A 26,646-nucleotide genomic window follows, 5' to 3' on the forward strand; every position below is an offset into this window, starting at 1 on the left:
CTTCCCATAATGCATAGTATTATATATGTCCACAAGGAGATGTGCTTTGCATTATGAGATACTAAGGCAAGTGATGTAAAGTCATGAGCTTCTTTATACGAGTTGTCCCTGTCCTGAAAATAGTTCAGGCACAAGCTTGTTTACTTACACTTGGATAAAGGATTAAACCAAGTATATAATTTTTTGGTATCTTAATTTATAATGTCTGTGAGGTCGTCCGGGTAGTTGAGATCCTGCTTTACTTGTTCTGTAGTTTTATGTTCAGTCCAGTGTGTTTTGTTCATTTTTCTTAGGCACTTATTTGGAGTAGTTCCTTCTTAATGGGTTGCAATGACTCTTCCATATGTTGCTGTAGGGATGATCATGGTATTGAATAGTTTGATTTTAAGATGTTTTGAGAGTTTGTTATTGTTCCATATTTTATTTAATTTATTCATGTTCCACTATCCAATGTTAATTCTGTGTTTTACTGTTTGTGCTGTCTAAATTGTGTGTAATGGTGCTTCCTAAGTAGACAAAGGATTTTACTTGTTCTAGGGGTTTGGTTCTCCAGTGTTATTGAGATGTTTTCAACTTCTCTTCCCATTTTCGTTATTTTGGTCTTACTGCTGTTGATCCTCATTCCATAGTTTTTACATGCTTCATTTAGAAGCTGGACTGTTTTTTCCTAATTGTAGCTTGGATACCGCCAGGATTACTATATCACCTGCCTGTGTATCATCTGCATATTTGATGTGGCTGATGTTTCTTCCATTTATATTTATACCTGGTTCAATGGAATTTCTTTGCATATTTCCTTTAGATATGTGTTGAATAAGTGAGTTGAGAGTTGGCAACCCTGCATGACTCCTTTTTCTATCTTAAATTCTTTTTTTCATCATATTATTAAATTTGATGAATGCGTTTGTATCTTTGTAAAAGTTTGAAATGAAGGTCAACAATTTGGAATCTGTTGATTTAAAGTTTAGGATGTTGATCAGTTTGTCTCTGTCTATGGAATCAAAGGCTTGTGTAAAGTCAATGAAGTTGCAGTACAGTGGTAGATTGTATTCCCATCACATTTCTGCTATAGTATTAAGTGTGAAGATTTGATCAATTGTAGATCTTGTTTGTCTGAAACCAGCTTATTCCTCCTCAACAATTTCTTCCATTAATTTGTGCATGCGGTTTTGTATAATTTGAATGAATATCTTGTAGCTATGATTTAAAAGGGTGATAGTTTTCACATTTTTGTTTATCACCTTTTTTATGGATGGGTATTATGATTCCAGTTTTTCAATCCTTACTCATTTCTTCTGAGAATAAAATTTGCTTAAAAAGTTTCAATAAATATTTTATGGTTCCCCAGGAGTTTTGGATGTTTTTATTTGGTTTATTGCTTTAAGTAGCTCATCTTTTATTATTATGACCTAGAGGCTTAGTTGGCATTTCCTCCATCTATAGAAGTAACCTTTTATGCCAGTAATACTTATCAGTGCCTCATTTGTGGAGCCATACCACAGGAAGATAAGTTGGCTTAGCTGGGATAGGTTATATGTTGTGTATCACCACCTCCATTAGTGGGCTCATTTGAGAGCAATTTATAAATATTAAGTGATGCTTTTCCGTATTCAAATTTCCTTATTTAGTGGAGGGAAGCTTTACAATAGACAATCTGTCATATATTTTATAAGCTAATTAAGCGATATATGCCAATCAGTTTCACGCATTTAATTTATATTTGTAGGCAAACCTTAGTTTGAGCACTGCTAATGTCCTGGATAGTGCTCGAGGTCTTCGGAACTATACTGGAAATGGCAGCATATTAAAAGATAAGATGGATGTGGTGTTTATAAGTTACACGTTATATAATTATATCCGTTTTGTTCCTCATTTTAAAGAGGTAAGTCTGCTTTAATTTCTTGGTTATATAAAGGAAGATCAGAAAACTTAATCACTATACTGAGTTTTTATGCTTTTCGTTTATATATTTTTAAATATGCTAGCTAAATTCTAATGATACCTGCCTGAAAAAAATGTTGTTTATTTATTATAAATATATTTGAAACCTCCATTGTCATATCAGTGTCATATTTGTCTGACATCAGTGTAATAACCCCCTCTCTCTCTTGTGTATGTAAACTTATTTCAGTTTTTAGTCAAGAGGAAACATTTTAAGTCAATGGGAAAATAATTCATCTGTGGAAATGCAAAATCTGTAATTCAAACTTTTCTTGAGCATTAGCTCTACATACTTAAGTAGCAGCAGCGACTTCACTCCTTGCCGCCAGTATAACAGTGGCACGTGTATGGAAAAATAGAATTTATTGAACTCCAGTATATTTTATCCTATTTTACAAGGACATCATAAGGGAGAAAAGATTGACATCATTCAGAACATGTCACATAGCATGTGCTTGCTTGCCCATGTCACATTTGAGTTAACAGGAGAATATGCTAAATATGAGACATTTTCTTTGGATTTTATTGGACCATGATTCTTTATAAATATATGTATATAATCGTCTACCGGTTTCGCCAGCTTAAGTCTCTCTGGCTTCTTCAGGACTAGAATGATTACACTAACATTAAATGCTAAAACTGTCAAAAAGGAAAATATGCTCTTGTTCAAAGGAAAACAATGGGTGGCTTTTTTAATTCAAATACAAGATTACATAACTTATTATTTTTACAAAAACAAAAATGTGCCGTTAATTATGATTACTTTGCAAAACTTTAAGACTGCATACAATCAGAATGGTTAAAATTTAGACAGTGCTATAAAGTTTCACAAGTTTCAAGAAACAGATGGTCAGATAGAGTGAAGAATCACACTGCACACAGAGTTCTTTGATCCCAAAGAACTCTGTGTTTAGTCAGTAGCATGGTAAGCGAGGCTTGCTTACCATGCTACTGACTAAACACATTGATTCCTTAGCCTTGCTAAGGAATCAACAAACCTCTGCCATTTTCAGAGATTCTCGCAGTGCATACGCTTCTTGGTGTGTGTTTATAATGTCTAAGAAAATCGAATCTCCTGCCGCATGTGAAATTAGGTCAGTTATCTATTTCTTGAATGCGAGGAACGTTAATGCAGCTGAAATTCATCGACAAATTATTGAGGTTTATGGAGAACACGCAATGAGTGATTCACTGGTACGAAGATGGGTAAGACTTTTTAATGAAGGAAGGACAGGTGTGCACAATGATGAACGGAGCACGTGACCATCTTTAGTGACTGAAGATTTGGTGCATTCAGTTGAAGAGAAGATTAGACAGAATAGGGGATTCACTATGATGTCACTTGCTGCAATTTTCAGAAGTTTCACGTTCACATCTTCATGAAATTTTGTCGGAGAAACTGATTTATCGGAAATTGTGTGCACACTGGGTGCCGAAGTTGTTTACAGAACAACACGAAGTGAATCGGCTGGACAGTGCGTTGGAATTCTTGATATGCTACGATGAGGATGGCGATGCTTTCCTGAGCAGACTTGGGTGTCGCACGCAATCCCTGAATCCAATAGTCCATGTAGTGGAGGCAAACCTCATCACCAGTCAAGACGAAATTGAAGACAACTGTTTCCACTTTGAAAATCATGTACACTGTGTTTTGGGACAGACAAATTTTGTTGGTAGACTTCTTGGGTCAAAGCTCCACAGTCAACATGAGTATGTACTGCCAAACCCCTAAAAAAACTGTGTTTTTTTAAGGGTTTGGAACGACATGGCATGCTTACCAGGAGCATTGTTTTGATTCATAATAATGGCCAGCGTAACATAACTTCTCGCCACCTTCGGCTGGAAACAATTCCATCATCCTCCATATAGTCCTGACCTTGCACCAAGTGACTTTCACCTGTTCAAACATCTGAAATCTTCCTTGGTGGACAGCGGTTTCAAGACGACGATGAGGTCAAAGAAGCAGTCAATATGTGGTTTGCATCACAGGCGGCAACCTTCTACGACAAAGGTATATAACTCTTGGTGCCCCGTTATGATAAGTGCCTGAACAATGGCAGAAATTACCATATTTTCCGGTGTATAAGACGCACTTTTTTACCTTAAAAATTCATCTTAAAAATGGGATGCATCTTATATAATGAAGGTAAAGATTGTTTCCTCTTTTCAAAGTCATATGCACTCCCTTTTATGTTCCAAGATCTTTGTAGGTGGTTAATGGTGCAATCAAATTGATGCATGACCTTCACATGACTTCTAGCGCGTCATTGGCTAAGAATGGGGAGTACCTATTCAAGTTTCATAATATCTTATCCGAGTAATCAGTTACCGATGTTTATCAGTATTGAGTTGACGTGTTGAGATATTTTGTGTTGAGTTTGATATTTCTCCGTAGATTTTAGTGATGAAAAAAACAGGCGACATTCATATACTTCAAGTTACAAATTGCAGGTTGTAAAATATGTGGAAGAACACGGGAATAGGGTAGCTGAAAGACATTTTGGACCTCCCCCTACAGAGAAATGATTAGAACTTGGCATGGTCAGAAGGAGATTTTGTACAATTTGCATGATGCACAATTGTGCCCTGAAACGGCCATCAATCTCTCAAGTGTGCGAGTGGGTTAAGACATCTTGGTCGAAAATGAATGAACAAACTATTGTTAAATCTTTCTTGAAATGTGGAATTAGCAACGCTCTTGATGGAAGTGAAGATCATTTCTTATATGAAGATGGTGAAAAACAAGAGGAAGAAGAAAGAGAAGAAATTAATGATGATAGAGAAGAGTCAGATGACAGTGACATGGGTTTTGCAGGTTTCTGAAAGGTCAGTTTATTATTAAAAATTACCTATTATTTTATCCATTTTTTTTAAATCATACTTTAAAGTTTAGGTTTTTTCCAGAAAACTGTATTAAATTTCTTGGGTGCGTCTTACACACCAGAAAATATGGTATGTAGAAAAAGCAGTAAAAGATGTCTACTTTAATTTCCAGTAAAGTTTTTTTTTGTGAGTATATTTTTGTTTCTCTGACAGCCCATCGGAACTTACTTTCTGGATGTCCCTCATATGTATAAAATAAATTAATTAAAATTTAAAAAATTAATAAATCAATAAAAATCAGTAAATTTTTTTAATACATAAGTGCAATAACATACCGGTGATTAAAAAAATTACAGCAGAACTACATTAAATGCATCTTTGTAGTCTTGTTTGTCTTAAGGTTTTCTTTTGTTGGGGGTTCTGGATCTTATATGGATTGCAGATGGGTCTTCCAGATTCTTGGAATTCCTAATCCATCTTACTTGTTGAAATTAGGATGATGAATCAGCATCTTAGAAGCTTTCTTGAATTTTCTTTCAAACCAGGTTTTGGTGCAGTGTAGGGACTTAGTGCCTTTCCACTTAATTCTGTGACATGTTTGAAGTGCATAGTGGAGGAATTTGATGTGCCATTTGTGTTCTTCTTTTCTTGTTGGAATTGTGTGTCCAGTTTCCCCCCAGGTAGGTAAGTAGGTATTCAGTGCACTTGCAATTTACCATGCATGGGGGAAATATTTTATCTAGAAATTGTGGTAATTCTATTTCTGAGGGGGAACTAAACTGTGAAGCTATTTCACAGTTTAAATCAAATTTCACTCATAAATCAAATCCAAAGGACAAATGGTTCTGAAGAGTTGACTTTCCAGATGTTACATTAAATAACAGTCCAACACAATTTTTGCTGACTTTTATATGAGACTTGTTTTTTACTAATTTGGGTGCGCTGATTTCAGATATCAAACCCATTTTTCTCTATCACATCAGGTTTTTCCTCTATGGCGTTTTCTTTTTGCTAATTTGTAAGTTTTTGATAGTTTTAAGGAGGCAGTACTATTTAGAGGATCAAAAAACTCGATTTTTTTAATATTATTTTCTGAAAGTATGTACTTTTAAAAATCAGTTCCTAACTTTTTATTGAGAAATTCGAAAATTTCCCCAAGATATAGCCTATTATTCAAAGCAGTGTGCAGATCAGAATCGGAGCGCTCATCACTCGCTTGTTAGTAAACAAATAAATGTGAAAGAACCTGCAACAGCACGTACTGGCTTTGAATGCGAGAGAGGCTGATAATTAGATACATAACTACTTAACAATTTTTCTTACACATGAGTTTCAGGGAATAAATTTTTGTTTGTAGCAATTTCTGCTGTGTGTTCTGTTTTGGCAATCCCTTTGAATACTCCAACAGTAGTCGGCCATCATGTGAGAATCCCATCTTCCTTGGTACCGATCTTCCATAGTTTTTAAGTCTTGATGAAATCTTTTGCCTTGTTCATCGCTTACAGCACCTAAATTCTCGGGAAATCTATCAAGATGACTGTATAGGAAATGAAGCTTTATGCTCATGTTGCAACCTAGGCGCTGGAAATTTTCAACCATTGTTTCCACTAGATCTTTGTAATCGCACGCTTTTTTGTTTCCAAGAAAATTATTCGCAACCATCGTAAATGAAGTCCAGGCCTCTTTCTCAGTTTCGTTCATAGAGTTCATGAAATTTGGGTCTCTCATTAAAGTTCTAATTTGCGGTCCATCAAATACACCGGCTTTAATTTTTTCATAACTAAGTCGTGGAAATTTTTCACATATGTATTGGAAACAGTCACCTTGTAAATCTAAAGCTTTAACATACTGCTTCATAAGACCTAGTTTGATGTGTAGAGGTGGAAAAATGATTTTGTCTGTGTCGATTAAAGGTTGATTTATAACATTCTGTTCTCCAACATTTAAGGATATTCTAAGAGGCCAATGTTTCTGACTCCAGTGTTGGTTTCTAACTCGACTATTCCAGAAGCATAGAAAACATGGAAACTTTGTATATCCTCTTTGAAAGCCAAGTAAAAAGTTCACCATTTTAAGATCCACACAGATGATCCAGTTATGGTCTGTATATTTTAATAACTTCAGAACCTTTTTAATGTTCTCATATGTTTCCTTTAAGTGGACTGAATAGCCAATAGGAATCGAGCCATATACATTCCCATTGTGTAGTAAGACACACTTGAAACTTCTGCTTGAACTGTCGATAAATAAACGCCACTCATTTGGATGATATTGTACAACACTCATTTCAGTTAGTAAACCAGACACATTGTTACAGTAAACAAACCCACACTCGTGTTTAAAATATTGTACAAGATTACTCTCCCTGCTACGATAAAAAAATTATCTTCGTATCTTGCTCCAGTAAGTTTTTTTCATTTAATGTTGAAGTTAACAATTCAGATGATTCCTTTAATAGGCCCAAATCTCTTACTAAGTCATTCAATTCCGCTTGAGTAAAACATTGCGGTCCAGAACTAGAAATTAAATTTTCATTGTCTAAATCAACATCCGGGTCTTGCTCCTCAAGAACATCTGGCATATCCCGATCATGCTCGTTCTCAAGTAAAGGAAGTCCTTTATAAATTGGCACGGCTATTTCATTGGAATGAGCAACTGGCCGAATTGCTGAGTCGAGATTTGGATACACAATTTTTTTCTTATTCTTCTTATTATAACCAGAAGTCTGAACTAAACAAAAATAGCAATCATCTACGTGATTTTTCGGTTCACATCAAATCATTGGAATGCCAAAAGCTAATTTTTGGCATTTTCCCTTGCTCCATGTATGACTTACACACTTTATTTGGAGCCCATGACTTGTCCTGATCTGCAATTTTTACGTCAAAGTATGCAAAGTACACTTTTTTAACGAAATCAGTGATATTTGTCCTTTGACTGGGAACGGTAAAGCTGCCACAAATGTAGCAGAAGGAATCTAAACTATGTTCTTTACTGCCAATTAACATGCAATTAACAAGACAAAAAAAACCAGACTTTATTGAAATGTTATAAGTGCTCATCATACTTTCACGATCGATTAACGATTGACTGATTTTGATCGTTCTTTGTCCATATAGCATTCATTTGTTTTAGGCAGTTGTCATCGCCTACTTTTCATCACCTAAATGTATTAGGTCGGTTATCGGCCTCTCTCGCATTCAAAGCGCCAGTACGTCTGCAGGTTCTTACGCATTTATTTGTTTACTAACAAGCGAGAGCGATGAGCGCTCCGATTCTGATCTGTGCACCGCTTTGAATAATAGGCTATATCTTTGGGAATTTTTCGAATTTCTTGATGAAAAGTTAGGAACAGATTTTTAAAAGTACATACTTTCAGAAAATAATATTAAAAAATCGATTTTTTTGATCCTCTAAATAGTACTGCCTCCTTAAAACTATCAAAAACTTACAAATTAGCAAAAAGAAAATGCCATAGAGGAAAAACCTGACATGATAGAGAAAAATGGGTTTGATATTTGAAATCAGCGCACCCAAATTAGTAAAAAACAAGTGTCAGATCATAATCAGCAGAAAAAAAATTTTTTTTTGTTGGCCAGTGTAATCAGCCAAAGCTGGTTAGACAAGACTGTCCCTGGCTATTCCTTCAGTCTACTTCTATAACTTATTCTGCTACATAAAATAGTCTCCATTGAAGTGAATTTAAACAAGTTAACAGTGTCTTGTAAGAATTTGAGTGTGTCCTAAAGTGGTATGTTGGCAAATAGGGAAACTGAATCAAAGGGAATGAATATTAGATGTACTTCAGAAAAAAAAAAGGAAAGTACGTAATGTGTTCTAAGCAACATGTACTTAATTTGGATAACTGTAGACAATTATCCGAGAAGTATTGTTGTGGTTAACAGTGTGATAAGAAGGATTCATTTGATATAATAATGCTATGAAGTGGCTTGGTTTGCTGCTACTGTCTGGCCACAGATCCGAGAGCCTAGTCTGACAACCTGTCGAGAAGAGTCAATTCATGCTGAAGGGAAAAAAGAAATAAAGGATGTACGAATTGGTCACCAACATGCGAAATCACATGCTTTATATGTAAAATTTTCCAACTGTCATACAAGCAAAATAGTTACCATTTTAAAAACTACAGTGTTCATAAAAGAAAAGTTAATTTGCTGACGTGTAATAACAAACAACTCATCTCACAAGACGGATTGATTACCCTATTATTGGAATGGATTCTCCTTCTTTTGTGGACGTACAGTGTGCTCTTTAACCACCAAGCTGAGAATTCAAATCCAACTACAGTGCATGTTTTTTCCAGTGTTGGCCTCACCATCTTGATTATTATAGTCCTGAACCAAATTGAAGGAGTACCACGTTTAGTTTCTAGAGCAAGGTTGACGGTTATCTTATTCATGATATTAAAATGTGTAATTAGTTTACAACCTTTTATGAATAAAATGCACAATGAGAGAAAAGTGAAAATCTTTGAGGTGTTATCTGGAAAACCTATATGTGCAAAGAACTAATGTGGTCAGCTTTATTCAAAATCTTAATGTAAAGATTTTGAATTGTCATTTTGGATTGTCACTTTTCACCAGTGATAATGAACTCAAACAGCATTTCTATGGTTATTGCAAGTGTTTTCATGCAAAATAATCAGTAAACAGAAAACTAACAGAAAGTTATTAAGGAGCTGATTACTTCCGCACAACCAGTAAATACCCGCAGTCCATCAAATCAATTATCCTTACAATTAAAAAAACAGCCACATGAAAGTGCCCACTCTACCATACAAAGTAAAGATGGCATCAACAACGGCCAACGATGAAAGAGTACCTTGAGTCATGTCAGCCTAGCACCATTGATCACCCACAAACTGAATGACAAAATGAAGTGCCGCAGCTGAAAAACCGAAGTTACCAAAAAAAAAAAAAGATATATTGTGCGATTTCTGTTGCTACTGGCTACATGCTTCCTGTGCAAAAATAGATGAATTGGTGCACAAGCTTTCTATTGATCTCAACCAGCCTTTTTCTGTTCACTGTGCCTTCCTTCTGTAAAACAGCTACTGAACTTAGGCAAATGAGTCAGAAACCTCGAACAACAGCTTAATACTATGATTGAAACTTTCTGTTCCAAAATCTGAATGCTGGAAACTAAGTTCGAGCTACTCGACGAGCAGCACCCAATCGCAGGTGCACCCTTGCTCACTAACGAACTCCGTGACCTAATCGCATCAATGGTTCACGAGTTGATCGAGGCTGAAATATAGTTTTCCGATGGAAAACGGTGAATCATTAAAAGAAGACGTCAGCAAATTAGCAGGAGAATTCAACTTCGATCCAAGAAATATCATTAGATGGCATTGTTTCAGACCCATAAACAAAATAAAAATAGACGAACTTTCCACGTCTCGTGAAAGTGACCTGTGAAAACCGACAAGCATATCCAAATTAATAATGGCAATAAATAACAAGTATAAGGACACTTGCCCCTATTGCATATATGTGCTCAACCTGACTTAAATTGCTCAGAGGAAACAAAGACTTCAACTTCAAAGACAACTTGAAAAAAAAATGAAATGGAGACAACAATTGGATCATTAACCATAAATAAACAAGTCAAATTAGTGCAAAAATCAAGTGATGACACCACTAGCAGCCATCATGGAGACCTATACAGGGACTGCATATGAAATGTGCAAGACACTGGCAGTCAAATCCATGTCCCATAGAACCATGCACATCCACTTCACTAACATCCGTGGCCTTATCTCCAACACTTAATAGTGTCCACTACCATCTGCGGTCCACCAAACCCTCACCTACTCATTTTAGCTGAAACTCAAATCTCACCTCTCTCAACACTATCCATCCCAACCTTCCAAACTACACACTGTTTAACTCCTTTCGATCCAAGGGTGGCATCTGTGCATATATCTGCTCTGACATACCTTGCCAAAGATCACCTAACCTAGAATCACCCAATTCTAACCTCCTTTGGTAGAAAATATCCCTTCCTCAGTCATTCAAATTCATCTGCTGTCTCTATTGCTTTCCTAATGCTAAACCACTCTGAGCTCTTTAATTTCCTCTCCTTAAAAATTGTCTCCAGTCCTACTCTCCTAACAGCGAAATCATCCTCCTAGGAGATTTTAATGTCCATAACACTAATGGATTTCCTCCTCCAGTTCTACAGATCCTGCATGCAGAGATGCTGAAACATTTGCCATCACTAACGACCTTACATAAATTGTTCACTTGCCAACCAGAATACCAGATAACCCAAGCCAATACACAGTGAATGTAGTGAGCCCTCTCTCCATGCAACAATGCTTACATGGTCACTCCTCCCCCTCAAGAGTAGTTTGGCATTATAACAGTGCCAAGTGGGACTGCCTCCGAGACTATTATGCTTCATTCCCATGGTTAGACTATTGTTTCTGGTATTCCAATCCAAACATATGCACTGAGCGTATCACTAAAGTAATCCTCACTGGCATGGAAATATACATTCCCCACATTTCTCTGAACTGCCATCCCCTAACTAAACCCTGGTTCTCCAAAAGATGTGCCAACTCTCCCTCCAAATATCCCTTAACCAACTCTCCCTCATCCCGTCAGGTGGCTTGTGGTAATAGGACCGTGTTTGGAAAGCTCCGAAAGCAAGTTGTTTAGTTTAAAAAATAGCATTATCAATTTTAAAAAAATTGTGTTAGAATTAGAGTGTATTGTGGAGTTAGGTTAAAAATTTTGTTTTGAATATTGTTAATTTGGTCTTTTGTATGGTAAGATACATAGCATAGCACATGGCACCGATGTGAATCAGAACAGTTGCGTCCAAGTCGTCATTGTCTGAAGAATTTAATTAAAGGAACTTCATGTAGTGCAATGTCTGAAAATATATCCATTACCAAAGGCAGCTGGAATTTGGTTTGAAAACGATAGTGGTGGGAAAGTGTGCCGAAAATGCTATGAGAGTGAGGATCCAAAAGTGTCTCTCAGGTTGTGAGATTGAAGTAGTGGATGGAACTCAGATTGAAAATGTGTGTGATGTAATGCCAGATAGCATTGAGAGTGAGATTAAATGTGACACGATTGAAAGAGAGAAAAGTGCTGAACAAAAGAATAGTATGACTGATGTAGATAATGAAGAGTTGGCTGCAATGAGGAAGATAGTTTGGTTGCACAGAGTGATACATAGTGAAGCAGGAGCTGGAGTGAATGCAAAAATATTTGGTGAGTGGGTCAACTGATAACAGAAAGAAGTGCGAGATAAGAAAAATGAGGGCTTTTGACTGGGGGAGAGAGAGAAATATGAAGATTCAATCATAAAAGATGTGATCGATGGGAGTTTGACAAAATCGTGCTTTCATGGTGCGAAAATTAATGATGTTAGTGAGGTTATTAGAGCACAAATGGGTAGGGTGAATGAAATTATCGTAGTGGCTGGACCGAATTTAAAAGGAAAAAAGTATGGTATGAGAGAGGACATGAAAGAATTACTGGAAATAGCAAAAGAAAAGAGTGAGAGAGTTAAGATAGTGAGTCTGTTACTGCGGTATGGCAGAGTGGAGCGGAGGAGGACCATAATAGCAAATGACTCAATGCTTAGGTTATTCAGGAGTGGTGTGGAGTGAGTTTGATGGGTGAAAGTACTTGTACAAGAAGGATGGCTTGCATCTGAATGGATTTGGTGTTCAGAGACTGGAAAAAGTGTTGTTGAATGCAGTGAAAGTGGTTGTGCATAATCAGGAAAACTAGAGTTGGGTTGGGGGGGTGGGGTAAGCTGTTGAGTGGATATGCAGACATCAGTGAGGCAGTTGAGTGTAAAAATGTGTATAATATGCCTAAGTTAGTACCACTGGTAACAAACCAGAATGGAATAGTTAGTATAAAGCGTCAGGATGGTGTTGGACCTTTGCACTTTATGTACACTAATGTCAGGAGCATTCGGAACAAGCAGGAGAAAGTTTTGGTACTGGTTGGCTCGTCCTGGCCAAAGGGTATTGGCATTAGTAAGACATGGCTAATAGAAGATGATATAGTTAGGAGGATGGAATGTGATGGGTATAGTGTATTCAGGGAGGATAGAGAGAGAGAAGAAAAGAATGGGGGGAGGAGTTTTATTGATGATAGCTGATGAACTGCAACCAAAGAGTAGAAGTTCAACTCAATCTCACACCAGATAGCCTCAAATGTGAAAATGGCACATTTGAGGCTATCTGGTGTGAGATTGAGGTCAGAAGAACAAAATATACAGTTGGATGCTGGTATAGACCAAGGGATGGAAAAGGTGATGGAGATAGTATGCATCGGCAAATAGACTCAATGAGTAGATAACAGGTAATTATTATGGGGGATTTCAACTATGGGAACATAGATTGGAGGAGGAGGAGAAGACACATGGAAGGAAGGAAATGGATTCTGTTTAGTTACTAAGGGATAATTATCTGAAACAGCATGTTTCATGATATGTAAAGGAATATACTAGGGGTTTTAGAGTGCTCAATCTAGTAATTACATCTGAGAGTCTGTAACGAATATGACCACGTTGCCACTAATTGGTGAGAGTGATCATATGGTCTTGACCTGGGTGATGGTTAAATATGTGGAATTTTCAGTTAAGATGGAGTATATGTGAAATTATGAAATTACAGGGCTGGTAAGTATGACAAGCAAGTTTAGGAGATTGCTTGGATCGGTGCCATGGCATGTAAAACATGTAACAAGGGCTGAATGTTGATAGTGTAAAGGAATATTCAAAAGTGTGAAGTGGCAAAGGAGTGTTTGAGGGAGGTAATAACAGACTGCATACCCAGATTCAGGAGAGTATATCAAGTGGGTGTTAAATAGATGAATATCATCATCATCAAGCTGGAGCTGCAAAAAAAAAAAAAAAAAAACAATTTTGGAGGAAATTTAAGGAGAAAGGTGACATGCAGGCACATGAACAGTACAAGACACAGGCCAGTAGGGTAACTAGTGTAGTAAGAAAGGCAAAAACAGAATATGAAAGGAGGTTAGCAATTCAGGCTAAAGAGCATCCCCAATAATTCTTTGAGTATGCTACAAGTAAAAGAAAGAATGTATATAGCAGATTGATTTTAAGGAATGCAGATGGTAACTGAATCAGTTGAAATAGTAGAATTACTATGTGAACACTTCGCAAGAGTATATGCTGGCCTGGTTGGCTTAGTGGTTAGCATATCTGCTCTCCAGCCAAAAGGCTATGGGATCGAATCCAATCCTGCTGTGGGCATGGATGTTTGTGATTATCTGTGAAAATACTAGTGGTGATGGTGGGCAGTAGATGGCGTTGGTGTAGTTGCAGTTCATTGTAGTTAGTGGATTGAGTGCTGGAGACAGTTGTAGGGTAGGTGCCCTTCCTCGATGAGTCTGTGGACCCCCTGGAGGTGTCACGTAATAATAATATCATCCAGGTGGTGATATTGTATTGACAGGATACCACATGAGAGAGCCAAAGGCTTATATAGGAATTGAGGTGAATAACATATTACAGAACCTTAATATGAATACAGCTGTGAGATTGGATGGTATACCAGCTCAAGTTTTATGTGACGTGGCAAAGGAATTGTCAGTGCCTTTGATCATATTGTTTAATCAAAGTCTCAGCTCTGGGTTAGTCCCGAGGAGGTGGAAAGAGGGGGAAATAATTCCATTGCATAAAGGAGGCTGATGTAGGAAATTGCCAACTAATCAACATATCAGGAGTTGTTGCCAAAGTATTGGAAAAGTTGGTCATGAGCAAAATACAGGACTGGATAGATGGAAAGGGGATGCTGTATGGGTGGGCAGCATGGTTTTGTGAAGAGTAGATCATGCCTGAGTAACTTGCTCACATATAGTTTACAGTGATATTGCTGGACTTTGCAAAGGCCTTTGACAGGATACGACATGTAGTTCTAATCAGTAAACTGCAGCACATGGGAATGGATATAGGGTTGATGAGATGGATAGGAGGGTGGTTGATGGAGAGATATCAAAGAGTAGTTTATTCAGGAGTAGAGGCCAAAAGACGGCCTGTGACTAGTGGTGTGCTGCAGGATTCTGTTCTTGGACCACTACTGTTTAATTTGTTCATTAACGATATAGGAAAGGATCTGAGAGGAACTGTTCATTTGTTTGCTGATGATGCAAAGTTGGGTAGAGCAATAGTGAGTGCACAGGATGTCAAAATTTTGCAGGATGATTTAGACAGATTGGAAGTCTGGGCTAATGAGAATGGATATTAGAAAACAAAAAATTACCGATACTATTCCCTAGTATCTGAATACAGATGCTAGTGAATATCTGTATTCACTAGCAGACAGATGAATACAATACTTGTATTCATCTGTCTGCTAGTGTTTGATTAAATAGGTTAGCTAGTTTTGGTGATGGGATAGTTTCTAAGAATTTTAAAATGAGACCCTCTCACCACACTGTGTCATAGGCGGCAGAGATGTCCACAAATACTGCTATTGTTTTCAATTATTTTTCAAAGCCGTTCTCTATGATGGTTGTCATGGCCAGTACCTGATCACAACATCTTCTGTCAAGTTTGAAGCCAGCTTGTTCCTGAGGAGTTCTATTATGTATACTTGGAGAAATTCTGTTGTATATCATTCTTTCCAAAAGTTTCAGGCAGATGCTTAGCAAGGCAGTAGGACAGTAATTGGAAGCAACTGTGGGGTCTTTGCCAGGTTTTACAATGGCAATGGTTTTAGATCTTTTAAAAAATGATGGAAGCATGCCAGAGTCCAGGATATTATTATACATAGCAGTAAGCCATTCAATAGTTTTTGGTCCACAGTTCTTAATGAATTCAGGGTAGATGTTATCGAGTCCCAGCTACCTTTCCAGTCCTCAATGAGTTGACTGCCTGGGTGAGTTCCTGGGAAGTGAAAGCCTGAGATAGTGATGATGGTGAGAGATCTGTTTTAAGATTTTTTAGTTTTTGTTTCGCCTCTCTCTCGTAGCTACTTTATCTTGAGAATATTTAGTCATTGAAACTATATGCCTTGCGATGTATTTTGGATCTGTGGTGAGTAGTTTATCAGAAGTCCTTGTATTAGGGTCAAGCTTCCTAATCAGGGACCAAGCTTTTTTGGCTGGAATGAGTAAAATTAAAATTGTTCATTGTCTTAGATTGTTCAAAGACAAATTAATCCATTTGTCTTTCCTAGCATTGTTGAGAGTAGCTCAGTGGCTACTGTAGGGTTATTATTAGTAGAGAATTCTTTGTACAGTGTCTTTGATAGAATTGTGTCTTCTATCAAAGACAGATGGAATAGCGTCTTTCACTGTCACTATTACATCCTGGAATATAATTTCTCCTAAAACCTCTTGGAATGGCTTGTTTGACAGCAACAATAATAATGCCAACAAATCTGTTGTAGTTGTTTACAGTAGGCTTTATAAATCTTATATCAATCTGTTTCTTAAAAGATTCCCAGTCAGCTTTGAGAAAATTCCACCTAGGTTTTAATACTGTTCTTATGATTGGAATATTTAGGCCTACTTATTTATTTCATCGATTATAGGTCGATGTTGGCTATTTGGAAAATCGTCTAATACTTTCCTAGAGATGACTATGTGGCTGCCATTATCGTCTGCAGTACAGAAACTCAAATCAGGGTTATGTCCTCTTTCCCATCTAGAGGAGAGAAAACTCTGTTTATCTTTGGCATCAGATATAGGTTCTGATTTTCCATCTAGTTCACTAATAAGGTGCCATTTAAGTCATCCTCTCTATAGTGATGACTATTAAAATCTCTCAAGATTATGCTTGGATGTTGTTGCTGGGACAGTACTTGATCAGGCCATTTAACTAAGGAGGTTTATACATATTAGTTGTAGTATAACCAGATATTATAATGGATGCACTTGCTGATGTTTGGTTCACAGATCTTATAATTTGAAATGTCATTTTTTCTATATGTTGCCACACCATATTTGGAATGGTTTATATTATTGATCACATTATATCCATGTATTTCCCCTCTCATTAGTAGGTCTAGATCGTCCTTAGTATGAGTTTCCTGCATTACAACTACATCTATTTGATGGTAGTTCAGGGTCTTAGTAAGAAATTCACATTTAACCCTACTTATACCTTCTATATTTAATTGGCATATTTTTAAGAGTGAGCTCATATTCTTGGTTCTCAGGTCCTCTGTAGGTATTGATTATTTGAGAGCCTGTGTCCGTGAGTCCTACTAGGAGAGTGCGGAGCCATCTGTCGTTGTGAACTCTAACCACAATCTTACTCAAGTCTACTCCCAGCAAATCTCAGCCTCATACCCTATGACACTATAATTGTGCCAACTGTGATGACCTCCAGAATTTTCACCCTCCTTTCCAAGGTCAGATTACTACTTTTGCTCTCATGATTCAAACACCTGCACTGTAAATTAAAGATTCCAAGAAATTATATACTTGGTTTAATCCTTTATCCAAGTGTAAGCAAACAAAGTTTGTGCCTGAAGAACTAAGGCAAGTGATGTGAAGTCATATACCACCTTTGCCACGAGTTGCCCTAGTCCTGAAGATACTTCAGGTGCAAACTTTGTTTGCTTACACTTGGATAAAGGATTAAACCAAGTATATAATTTCTTGGTATCTTTAATTTATAGTAAAACCAAGTGAAAAAACTTTCAATGACTGCACTGAGCTGGTTACTTGGAACTAGTAACCGAAATAATGCTTACTGGAATGTGAGCCCTACACCACTGCAATCCTTCAACCTATATCCAAGCCTCGGTTCTCAAAAAAAAATGTGCCTCTGCCATCCATAATAAAATTGCAGCTTATGCTTGATGGCTTAAATTAAAAGCTCCAGCTTCTCATTCAGCTTACACAACAACCAGAAACATCTAAAAAAGGTTATTGGTGATTCCAAAGCAGACTGCATAAGAATGAAATGCAATAAACTCACCTCTTGTTCAACTGGCAGTCAAACTTTCTGGTTCCTTGCAAAAGCTGTTGGCGTAACCTCTACCGTTCCATGTTGCTACCTCTCTTGCATCTTGTTGGCACTATGGTAACCTCACCCATGGAAAAGATGAACCTCTGGCATCTGTTTTTTTTCCTCCAACTCCCGGCAGGACAACTAAAGCAAATCACCTCCGATACTTCAACAATCTGCCCACTGTATGCCTCCTCTAAACTTTTGCCCAAAGGTCATCAGCAAAACCTTCATTAATCTTGATACTAATAAAGCTCCTAATCTGAATGGTATTCTTCAGGTTGTGCTCCAGAATTGGCACCCATCCTATATCATCCATATAAACTTTCATATTCTGCTGGCATCTACTCAACAGCATGGAAGCAACCCATGTCCAGGCTTTACCCAAAAAAGGGAGACAAAAGTCAGCCATATAACTATCATCTCATTGCTTTCACCCCAGTACTTTCAAAACTGAGGGAGTCAACAGCTTCTTCTTTCGTAGTAAAGAATTTATGGACACACAACACACGTTTTAGAATAATTACTTTACTTAACATTAGGAAAGTAACATTCGATGTTTTGACATCTGTACTGAGGTCATCGTTAGAAAAAAATACATATAAGATACAAGTTACATGACACTGCACTATACACCCTCTGTCCAAAAAGAAACTGAACTTTTCGATAATAGAAGAAACTAGTGGCGCCACCTGTTGTATCTTTTTGTTGTTGAAAGTGGCAGCCTTCATTAGTTTTGTGTCAACTGTTTATGACATTTGTTTCATTAGAAGCCGAGTTATAGTGCCAAGAGTGACAGTGTGTTTTGACGAATGATCGGAAAATGAGTTTCAATCAGTGAGCTGCGATTGACTTTTGTGTTAAATTTGGTAAAGGTTTTACTGAAACACATCAAATGCTTCAAAAAGCATATCCTCTTCAAGTTTACGAGTGGTTTAATCGATTTCAAAGTGGTTGTGAGACTCTTGAGGACGACGAAAAGCTGGGCCATCCAAAAACTGGACTGAACGAAGTTAACATCCAAAAAGGGCATGGTGCATGATTTCATCAAAGAAAACCCGAAATCGTCCATGAGATTAATTGAAGATGAATCGCGGATTCGAAAATCAACTGTGCACAACATTTTGACTGAGAGTTTGGGCCTTCGTAAATTGAATTCGAGATTTGTTCCCCACAAGTTGATCGATGACCAAAAAATGTATCGAATTGAACACTGCAAGGACCTCAATAAAACTGCTCGTAAGGAAATTTCCTTGAACTGATCATTATTGGTGGCAAAATGTGGTGTTTTGAGTATGAGCCCGAAACAGACTGCTGAGTGGAGACCACCAGAAGAGGGGCATCCGAAAAAAATCTCTTGGAGAAGTCAAAAATAAAGACAATACTGATTTGTTTCTACGATTCCAAGGGCATTATCCACAAAGAATTTGTTCCGCTTGGCCAAACAGTTAATGATGAGTTTTATCTCGACATTTTGAAGTGATTGATAGCGAGAATTCATCACGTATAGCATGAATATCATGATGTAGGCAGCCAGTCACTTTTGCACGATAATGCACCATCTCATCGTTCGACATTGTGAGACAGTTTTTGAGCAAAAACCAAGTTTGTGTGTTGGATCACTCGCCGTATTCACCTGATTTAGCACCCTGTGACTTCTTTCTCTTCCCCCGACTTCATTTGCCAATGAAAGGAAAGCGATACGATACCATTGAAAACATTCAAGTGGCAGTAACCACGACTCTCAACAGTATTCCGAAAACCTATATAAAAAAACTCATTTAACGAATTAATTGACCATGCTAAATGCTGTATTGAGCTGAGGGAGAGTATATTATTTGGAATAAATGATTTGAATAATTATAATTGGCCTGTGTTTTATTTTCTATCAAAAGTTCGGGTTTTTTTTTTTTTTTTTGGACAGAGGGTGTACAAAAGTACAATGAATCTAAATGCTTGTTAATTATTTAACCTAGCCTGACCTCTTGTGGAAAAAAATAAAATAAAATAAAATATACATAAACAAGTGTAAAAAATAAATAACAAAATATAAACTGAACTACATTAAACATTTCTAAAGTCCTCTCATATTGAGATTTTCTTCTGTTTGGACTTGTTCTTATTGCTATACGGATTGTAGATGGGTCCTCCACATTCTTGGAATGATTAATCCATCATGCTTGTTCAGGTTTGGTAAAGTTTTTATAAGAACATATGTTATACATATTGTATTTTTTCTGATGATGACCTCAGTACAGAGGTCGAAACGTCGAATGATACTTTCCTAATGTTACGTAAAGTAATTATTCTAACATGTGTGTTGTCTCCATAAATTCTTCATTATGAATGCTGACCACCATGTAACCTTAAAAGAAAGAATTGTCATAATCCATGGAGATTTGACTCGCAAGCAATGCAGCCACTACGGTAAGATGAAAATTGGTGTTTCTATTCATATTATGAATAGAAACCTATTGAGACCATTCAGAAGTTTATAAGATCCCCGAAAGATAGCCATTCTTTCTACAAATACTCTGGAATTTACAGCATACCCTGTTCATGCGGCATCAGTTACATCGGACAGACATCTAGAAGTTTTAAAACAAGAAAGAAAGAACACATAGGCTATGTAAGGAATAACAGACAAGATATATCAGGCCTTTCTTATCACTTCACCTCTACCAACCATAATATTGAATGGTATATGAGTCATATGCCCTACATAGAAGAGAACTACCATTCCAGAACATTCAAAGAAGCTGCTACACTCGTCCATTATCAAGGCCTAATCCTACCAGATATATGGAAAACTCTAATTAGATTATTCAACCAAAAAGAAATGAACTTTCATGAAAATTACAATAAATATCTCAACAAATAAAACGTTGTACTTGCGACATGCGTATTGTATCATGCACAGTGATAACTTTATATCATTTTTAGAATTGTCGGTTAGTTTCCTAGTTTTTGTTACTTTCCATTGCTTACCAGTGTATCCCTGAAAATGCTGACAGATATTAGTGAGTGAAACATGTCAGATATTAAACAATTATTTACTTGACTAACATACCCAAATTAAGTCATTAATTTATTGTGTTTCTATGTTAATTAATCAGATAGCCTTTCTAAAGCAATGTAGAGACAGCAACTTAATTTCCAACTGCATTAAGTTAAAAAAAGAAGGTTTACTTCAGCTAAAGCGCTCCTTATTTATGTCCTTTTGGAAAAAGCTTTGTTAGAGAACAGATCCATGAGACCTGCAAAAACTTAGCAATTACTCAAGCCAGCATTTTACAACAAAAATTAGAGCTATCCAGCTACATTAATCCTGATATTTAGGAAATTCTAGATAGGATTACAGACGACTCAGCTAAGCACATGTTACTTAAGAACAAAGAAAAATTAATAGCAAAGTTTCAAGCACTAAAACAACAAGAAAGCAACAAACAATCCAGATGCCATATGCAGAGGAACAGCCAATTACAAACCAACAATACAAGGAGCAGCCAATGGACTACAGCCAAGTTATTAACAAATCCAGCTACAACCTTAACTACGGAGAACTTGCACTTCTGGAAAAAGACCTGAACTATGCCATTGCACCAAGGTCAGTTAACAAATTAGATTTCGTTTATCATATTGAAAGAAGTCTAAGATCCCTCCCCTCCAATTTAGCTGACAAAATACGAACATATTAAGCTCTAACAAACAACTAAGCTGCAACCTCCAAGTAGAAAAATTAGCCGCTAAATCCTTAAAAAAATAACAAAGACATCGTTATTATAAAAGCAGATAAATGTAATGCTACCATTGTCCTCAATCGGACAGCATACCTAGAAAAAAATGAACCATTTGGTATCTGACTTCAACACATACCAAATGGTGAATTACAACCCTACAAACCACATCAAAAAGAAAACAACAGAATTAATCAAATTGGTGATTATGTTGCGAGAAGAAACAACCGAAAAACTAATACTGCATTATGCCTGCACTCCCAGAATTTATGGCCTGCCAAAAATGCACAAAACATTGACAGCCCTAATTATCACTTAGCTAAGAAATTAGTGGCCACACTTAAGGAGTTGGTGGGTCATTCCCCCCCCCCCACACACACACACAAAATACACAGCACTTCATAAACAAAATTAGAAACATCATGCTCAATGACGAAGATTTATTAGTCAGCTTTGACATAATTGCCATTTTCACTAATGTCCTGATCAGTGATACTATTCTTTTACAGAACATATTTCCACCCAACATCACATCCCTCTTTTTATCCATGTACTCCGCTCCAGGTATTTTGTAAATCCTTACAAATCTGAGCCAGATTTGTAAGGTCAACATATCTGAGCCAGCCCAAAGCTGGCTCAGATATGTTGATGATATTTTTCCCATTTGGCCCCACAGCTGCAAAACATTAAATGCATTCCTAAGCCACCTCAACAAACAACACAAATGTATCCAATTCACCATTAAAATCAAAAACAACTCTCTTTCTTTTCTAGACACACTCATCATAGGTCTTCCCTCAGGCTGTCTCTCCTTCATAGTCTACTGCAAACCTACACACACAGGCCAATACATACATAGAAATATCACCATCCAACACAAAAACTAGGAGTCATCAGCATCCTCAAACACAGAGCCATAACAATTTGCTCCAATGAACAAACTTTGAACCAAGAATTTGAAATCATTAACTAAACATTTATAAAAAAAATGGCTACAATAAAAAATCAGTTCACAAGATCCTCCATAAAAATGCCACTAAAAACAAAAAAGATTACAACAATGCTTTAGCCATGCCCTACATTAGGGACATTTCAGAAAAAAATAGAACACTGCTTAAATACAGCATTAAGACTACATTAAAACCCCCGACAAAATTAAGAAATTTACTTAGCTCTTTCAAAGATCCTCTTCCATACCTAGCCCACCCAGAAGTTTACAAAATTCAGTGTACCTGTAACCTACCTTACATAGGGGAAACAGGATGCACCATCCCAATCAGAAAAGATGAATGCAAACAACACATTAAATACCTCCACTATGGTAAAACAGGCCTATCACTCCAAACATGCCACAGAATTGACTGGAAAAGCACCAAGTCCCTACACCTCACCAAAACCTGGTTTGAAAGATAATTCAAAGAAACTTGTGAAATGCTGAAACATTATTCAAACCTGAACAAAAATGGTGGATTAATCATTCCAAGAATGTGGAAGACTCGCATGCAATCTGTATAGCAACAAGAACAAGCCCAAACAGAAGAAAATCTCAATACCAGAGGACTTCAGAAATGTTTAATGTAGTTCCATTTATATTTTGTTTTTATTAAAAAAATTTATTTTATTTTAATTAATTAATTAATTTTTTTTTTTTCCCACAAGAGGTCTGGCTAGGTTAAATGATTAACAAGCATTTAGATTCATCTTGCTTTTGTATAGTGCAGTGTCATGTAGCTTGTATCTTATACATATGTATTTTTCCTGATGATAACTTCAATACAGACATCGAAACATCAAATGTTACTTTCCTAATGTTACGTAATTATTCTAACATGCGTGTTATATCTCCATAAATTCTTCACTATGAATGCTGACCACCGTGTAATCTTAAAAGAAAGAACCAGCTTCTTCATTGCCTGAAGACTCATCAATTAATTAGCAATCAGTATAGATTCCACCATTCTCATTCTACAGCCGACCACCTAGCTAATCTCACCCACTTTAGGATTCAGGCCATGGAAGGATTTGGAGAAATATATTGCTCTCAATATTTCAATGGCATATGATCATATGTGGCTCTGAGAACTCCTGAACAATCTGTCATCTTGTGGCCTCCCTTATACAATCTGTGATTGGATTGCCAGCTTCTACCCTGGTCTTTTCATTGTGTGTTATGATGGATGGCTTCCTCTCATATTTCCCCATCAATGCTAGAATGCTCCAGGATTCTGTGCTCTCACCCACTGCTCTTCTTCTTTTACATCAATGATATCCTTTCTTTGACTTCAAATCATATTCACAGCTTCACCAACGACAGTACTCTTCATTCCTCTTCCCTATTTGTTAAACCTGGTTGCTTCAAGATCTTCCATAACCATTGACTTAAATACTGACCACCTCAACATTCCGAAACGGTGCAAAGACAACTTAATAAATTTCAATGCAAAAAAAAATATCCCACCTCATCCCCTCTCACTTTTGATAATGTTTGTTTCCTTTCAAGATTCAGTTTTCTCTTCTTGGCTTGGCTGTCACATTCAGTTTATCCTGGTACCAACATATTATTACATAGCATCCTTAGCCTCTAAAAGGTATTATTTTTTGCTCTAAACATTACTTCTCTTCCTCTCAACTCCTAACATTTTATAAGTCTCTGATCTGACCAACTTTAGGAGTACACTTCCAACATTTGGGATGGAGCACCCAATACCTCTCTAAGAATTTTTTATGTTATTCAAAAGAGGGCAATATGCTTAATAGATGACCCTTCCCTTACAGACTCCCTACAATCACTTTATCATAGGTATTCTGTTTCTCTGTTTCAGCACTGTGCCTGTTCTGTAGGTACATTCATGGGCATTGCTTCTCTGCATTGGCTGCTACCATTTCTTTACTTTCTAACCATAGAAGAGCTAGGGCACTGGCCAACACCCATACACTGCCCAGTTCCAAACACACCGAACTAATTCTTGTCAGCTTCCTTACATCCACCTCTATTGTGACATTCGGAACAATCTTCCCCAATGAGTACAACTTTTTCCCACTCTTTTCCAATGAGTACAACTTCCCACTGTTTAAGGAACATACCAGCAGGCTACATATTAATCACTTTTCCACACTTTGCAATGTAGTATTGTAAGCCTTGCACCTTTCAGGTAGAGGTCAACGTTAAAAAAAAATTTTTTTTTTTTTAACGTTGACCTCCACCTGAAAAAAGTGTGAAAACCTGAATCATGCTTCTGTTCAATGCTAAGCCACGAATAAAGGTATGTGTCACTATTACCAAGTGAATCAGGATCTTCATATCAATATGTATTTGCTAGCATTAAACCCAGACGTTTATTAAAACTGCTTGTTGATTAGGGTTATTCAACAGCTGTCTTTAGTTAATTATAGAATTCAACATCTGAGATGACCTAGAGATGTCCAACGTATACTTGGACTAGTTGGTTATGCTCTTGCTAAGTGAAGTTCATTGGAAAGAATATGTGTATTTTCCTCTCTAATTCTTGCATTTAATTTCATTTCCTTTTTAAAAAATGGGATCTGTGATAACTCTATTCCAATTATCAGGAATTAGGTTTTCTGAATTATTCTGTGTAATGAATGTAAAATTTTTATATGTTCATATTTAAGTGTATGTGGTCAACTGTGATTTACTTCAACTGTCTTTCTATATTTCAGGTTTCTTATAGTGTTTTCTACTATAGATATTAATATATTTTTCATTTTGTATTACCATTCAGTCACTGATCATCTCATTTAAAAATTTCTCATAGTAATTGCTGTGTGCATCCTGAATCCTTGTCTTCAGTTTTTCTTTTGTCACCTCTATCATCTGATTACTTTTACAGTATCCTTTCTTCCATTTCTATGCTATTTCAATAGTCTTCATGTATTTTGTTGCCTTCATATTATCTTTTACATTCTTATCAAAGTGTTCCTATAACTTTAGTTACTTTCACACGACTTAATTTTCTTACAATTTTTTATTTGCCAGGAACTTAATCTTTCTGCTTTTCTAGGAGTGACTCATGAACTTCTTCAGAGCTCCATGAAGCTATGATTTTTTAATACCTGTGGACAGTATGCTTCCATGCTGAATCAATCAAATCAGTGTTTTCTTTAGATTTTGAGATTTGGTCTCTAAGGTCTGGTTCTTGTTTCAAACTTTTTTTTCCCTGCAATATTTGTATATCTGGTATCCATCTCCAAAACTGGTAAATTTCTTTTCAGTTTTGGAGATGGATATATCCAAATTTTTATACTGTTGTTTAAAAGATACTTGTGCCATGAGAGTTTGGTTTAAATTAACACGAAAAACACAAAGAATAAATAATACTATTTATTTAAGGCCATATATTCAGTTTGAATATTACAGGCCATCAGTGGTGACAATAGTAAATTACAAAATAGAACGTGAACAACTGATTGATTTGAAAAAGTAAGAGCTGCATGATGGTTATACACAAAACAACATAATGGTATAAATGAGGAAAGATTGCAGTATTGATTATTTATTAGCTATTAAAAATTATTGATTATTGATATCACTGTACTCCAGGAAACAGATGAAGCTAGAGATTTAGGAGTGGAGGTGATTAAAATAAAGCTTAAAAATTAAATATAGAAAAATAATGAAATATAGGAAGACTTGAGAATTAAAAACTACACTACCTGAAGCATAACCTTTTCCTCAATGGTTATTATGAACCCAGCATTATCACTAACATTCTTAATTCTTAATTTTTCAAAAGCATTTGACAGAATACTACATGAAACACTGTTACACCAATTAGAACAAATGGTGATGGATATGACACTGGTTAAATGGATAAGAGGGTGGTTGCTGGACCGATATCAAAAAGTGGCATATGGAGGGGTGGAATCAAGGTGAAAGTAGGTGACTAGTGGTGTGTCACAAGGCTCAGTGCTGGGACCATTGCTATTTAATTTATACATAAATGATATAGGAAATAACATGAAAGGAAATATTCAGTTGTTTGTTGATGATGCGAAATTAGGTAGAGTAATAGTTAATCAAGGTGATGTGGAGAGTTTATAGGACGATTTAAATAGGCTATCAGTATGGATAAAAGATAATGGGTGTCAGTTTAAATCAAGAAATGTAAAGTTATAGACTTTGGGATAAATAGATTACAAGCTGTTTATTACG

At 36.5% G+C, this 26,646-nt stretch overlaps 1 protein-coding gene across 2 annotated transcripts in view; it reads left to right on the plus strand.

Moving 5' to 3' along the window:
- Nucleotides 1–26,646, plus strand: part of Remo (Remoulade) — a 338,339-nt gene that overhangs the window by 121,871 nt on the left and 189,822 nt on the right. For both annotated transcript variants that reach the window (XM_090393156.1, XM_090393157.1), the window contains exon 9: nt 1,727–1,882. In XM_090393156.1, the coding sequence (XP_090249282.1) occupies nt 1,727–1,882 (156 nt within the window). The remainder of the gene's footprint in view (nt 1–1,726; nt 1,883–26,646) is intronic.

Source organism: Typopeltis vanoorti, chromosome 5 (assembly GCF_054136105.1).
Source record: "Typopeltis vanoorti isolate ZY-2024b chromosome 5, IOZ_Tvanoo_1.0, whole genome shotgun sequence".
Taxonomy (NCBI): domain Eukaryota; kingdom Metazoa; phylum Arthropoda; class Arachnida; order Uropygi; family Thelyphonidae; genus Typopeltis; species Typopeltis vanoorti.